Below are 2930 nucleotides of genomic sequence, written 5' to 3' on the forward strand. Positions count from 1 at the left end.
TTTGCATTTATCTTTATTTAAAGAGTGTGTAACATATGATCAAATCTTTATTTATGAATTATTAAAGAAAGTGATAAAAATCGAGGTATTCTTAATTTTGATGTCAGAAACACTTCACCTGAGCAATTAAAAATACCACGCTAACAAACCATTTTTTATCTCTTACCTTTTGTCAGCACACATTAGTTGATAAGAAATATTCACAGCACACAAAATTCTAAAACAATTAATTTCAAATATTTTCTTCGAAGTACCACCATATAATGATGATATCACATATAACTCGCGCCGCTAAAATTAGAAAACTAAGTTCTGATTCGAGATAATTGTTATAAGAAATTGTTTCCTTCCGCGCGTGATGAAAAATACTAATTTATAAATTATACTTTTTTTTCACTCAGTATAAAAACAAGTTATCTATATACTAATATACAGGGCTTTAATATACAGGGAAATATTTAAAATAAAATTATTTAAAATGTACTTTTAATAAAAAAGATAAAAGGATTATTTAGCATTTATTACTTATTAAAAAAAATTGTTTTCTAATTTATTCCTTATTTTTAATACTTCAAATAAGTTTTTGGAATCTAAAGTACGACGTTCCATATTATCTGGTATAATATTTGTCTGGCATAAATATGTTTCAAAAAGAATTATGTGAAGAAGAGCGGCACGTGGCTGCCTACACGAGCATCGATAAGTCTTCTTCTTCTTTACTTATTGGCTCTCGCCAGTCTCGCCTCCAAAGAAAATGATAGGAGGACGATACACGATTAACACGATACGGCCAAGCATCAGTAAGTGAATGATCACGTGGAGAGTCGTGACTGCCTGCGAGTAAACTGCGTAACATGACGCGCCGCCCGCCCACCCTACACACATCAAAAACAAACTTCAAGGCCGTACGTCGAAATACAATATTAACGTATATTACGAAAAAAGTAAAATAATCTATCCGTTATGTTTTTTATATTCTCCGATGAATAGGCTTTATCGCTTTATTTCAAATTCGTTACGCACTCATACAACTCATCTATATCTTAGATATTTCAAATTGTGTTACATTACGTGATAATTAGTTCGTAATAATTCTTTATTACATGAAACCCGAACAATGTACGCAATATTTGTAGCAAAAGATAGATTGTGGCTTTTCATTACTTTTGAATCATTTAATTCTGCAGTCATTACTTGCAGTCTTCGCATTCATAATCCGCACTATTATTTCATTACCTAATCAGAAACAAAATATAATATGTATGCCAGAATCATAGAATACAAGAATTACAAATCACTGTTTTATTTCAATTAATATCATATTTTAACTTACAATTAGTACTTAGAATTTAATAAATTTCGCATATTGCATTGTGAATTTAAATATATAATTTACAACAATATCCACTTTTTGATGGAAATAAATCGCTGAAATAAATGCACTGAAAAAAAAATGGATTATGGATATTATTGTGTAGTTTGCACTTTTTCAAAGGGCAATACGTGTATGAGGGCATTTTGCGATTACGGGAAAAAGACCCTCATGTCCTCTATCAGGTTTCTCTCTGTACGTAATATCCAGTTTGAAAATGAATATACCTACTGATGGTAGTACAGAGAATTTCAGTAGTTTTATGAAAAAGGCCAAGATGGTTTCTCCACAACTCAACTGAATTCGAATTTCTTTGCCTATGTTCATTGTAGCGACAAAGGGTGCGTTCCACTGCAAATACTTTGAGACACTTTTTGATTGAGTAATTCGTAAAAATTCTTTCTTCTGAAAGAAAGCTTGGTCAGAAGCATTTGCACCGTTAAATAGATCGCGTCCGTGAAGTAAGAACAGGTTTCTTGTTTGTAACATAACCTTTCTCGTTCAACAGCACGTGTGAAAAATGGCTAAATCTCTACGCAGTAAATGGAAAAGAAAATGCAGAGCGATCAAGAGAGAACGTTACGCAGTAAAAGAATTAGATAGATTAAAGAAGACTCTTGGTATTGATGATAATGTATCTAAGGATATCGAAATGACAGAGATTACTGAAATTGCAACAGGTATGATTCACGCTAATGCAATAGTTGTTTATCTAAATTTTTATAGCTTTTCTTTTATTATTGTATATATTATTGTATATATTATAATGTAATGCGATAATATTTCATATTCTGTTATTTCTGAAATTGAAGTTGTTGACGCTAAGAAAGTAAAAGAAGATGTAAAGGCTAAACGAGTTGAGGATGTAAAGTCTAAGACTGTGACAGGTGAAGAACAGATGGAAGTAGAAGGTGCTAGAATATATAATAAGAAAACATTGCGGGATCAGTATGGCAATTATCCTGTGTGGATGAACCACAGAAAGATAGTCAAGCACAAGAAAGGCAGAGCAAGAACGAAGAAAACAGACAAAATAGGCAAGAGGCTTACTAGACGACAGAAGAAAGTGATAAATAAAAAAATTCAGAAAGATAAATAAAATTTTTCATAAGTATTATATTTCAAATTAATTTTTAAGTATATTGCTTTTCCTTTTTATAAAAATAAAAATTAATAAAAGGAACAAGAAAGTATTTTATTCCTAAAAACATTTAACAAGTATATTTAGGCTATGACTGAAAAATGAATGTTTCTATAATATTCACAATGTATGTCTATTATAATATTAATTTTGATCAATATTTAAATTTTCTTTCTCTGCCAAGTATTATTATTAATTGAATAAAATTGTGAGTTGCTTACTTTATATAGTGTTTATATAGTGTTTGTTGAAAAAAATCTTTTAAATAATTAAATAGCGATGATCATGTAATATTTAACTATGTTATATGTGTACATATTATTTCAAAATTATATCGTGCACTTTTTCATCTATATTAAAATTTAGATTAATAAAAGAATATAATATAATTAATATAGATTAATATAAGAGACGAAT

General features: G+C 29.4%; 1 protein-coding gene across 2 annotated transcripts; it reads left to right on the plus strand.

Annotated features, from left to right (window-relative positions):
- Window positions 1-808: 808 nt before the first annotated feature.
- Window positions 809-2562, plus strand: LOC105144053 (protein LLP homolog). 2 transcript variants are annotated; one of them, XM_087404359.1, is made up of 3 exons: window positions 809-905; window positions 1881-2052; window positions 2185-2562. In XM_087404359.1, the coding sequence occupies exons 2-3, from the start codon at window positions 1893-1895 to the stop codon at window positions 2469-2471; spliced, it is 447 nt and encodes a 148-aa protein (XP_087260485.1). In that variant the 5' UTR covers window positions 809-905; window positions 1881-1892; the 3' UTR covers window positions 2472-2562. The 2 variants fall into 2 exon arrangements, with proteins under 2 accessions (XP_087260485.1, XP_011051019.1); XM_011052717.2 differs by lacking the exon at window positions 809-905 and adding an exon at window positions 1587-1713.
- Window positions 2563-2930: the final 368 nt, after the last annotated feature.

This window comes from Acromyrmex echinatior, chromosome 3, assembly GCF_024713525.1.
Source record: "Acromyrmex echinatior isolate Ae372 chromosome 3, ASM2471352v2, whole genome shotgun sequence".
Lineage (NCBI taxonomy): Eukaryota > Metazoa > Arthropoda > Insecta > Hymenoptera > Formicidae > Acromyrmex > Acromyrmex echinatior.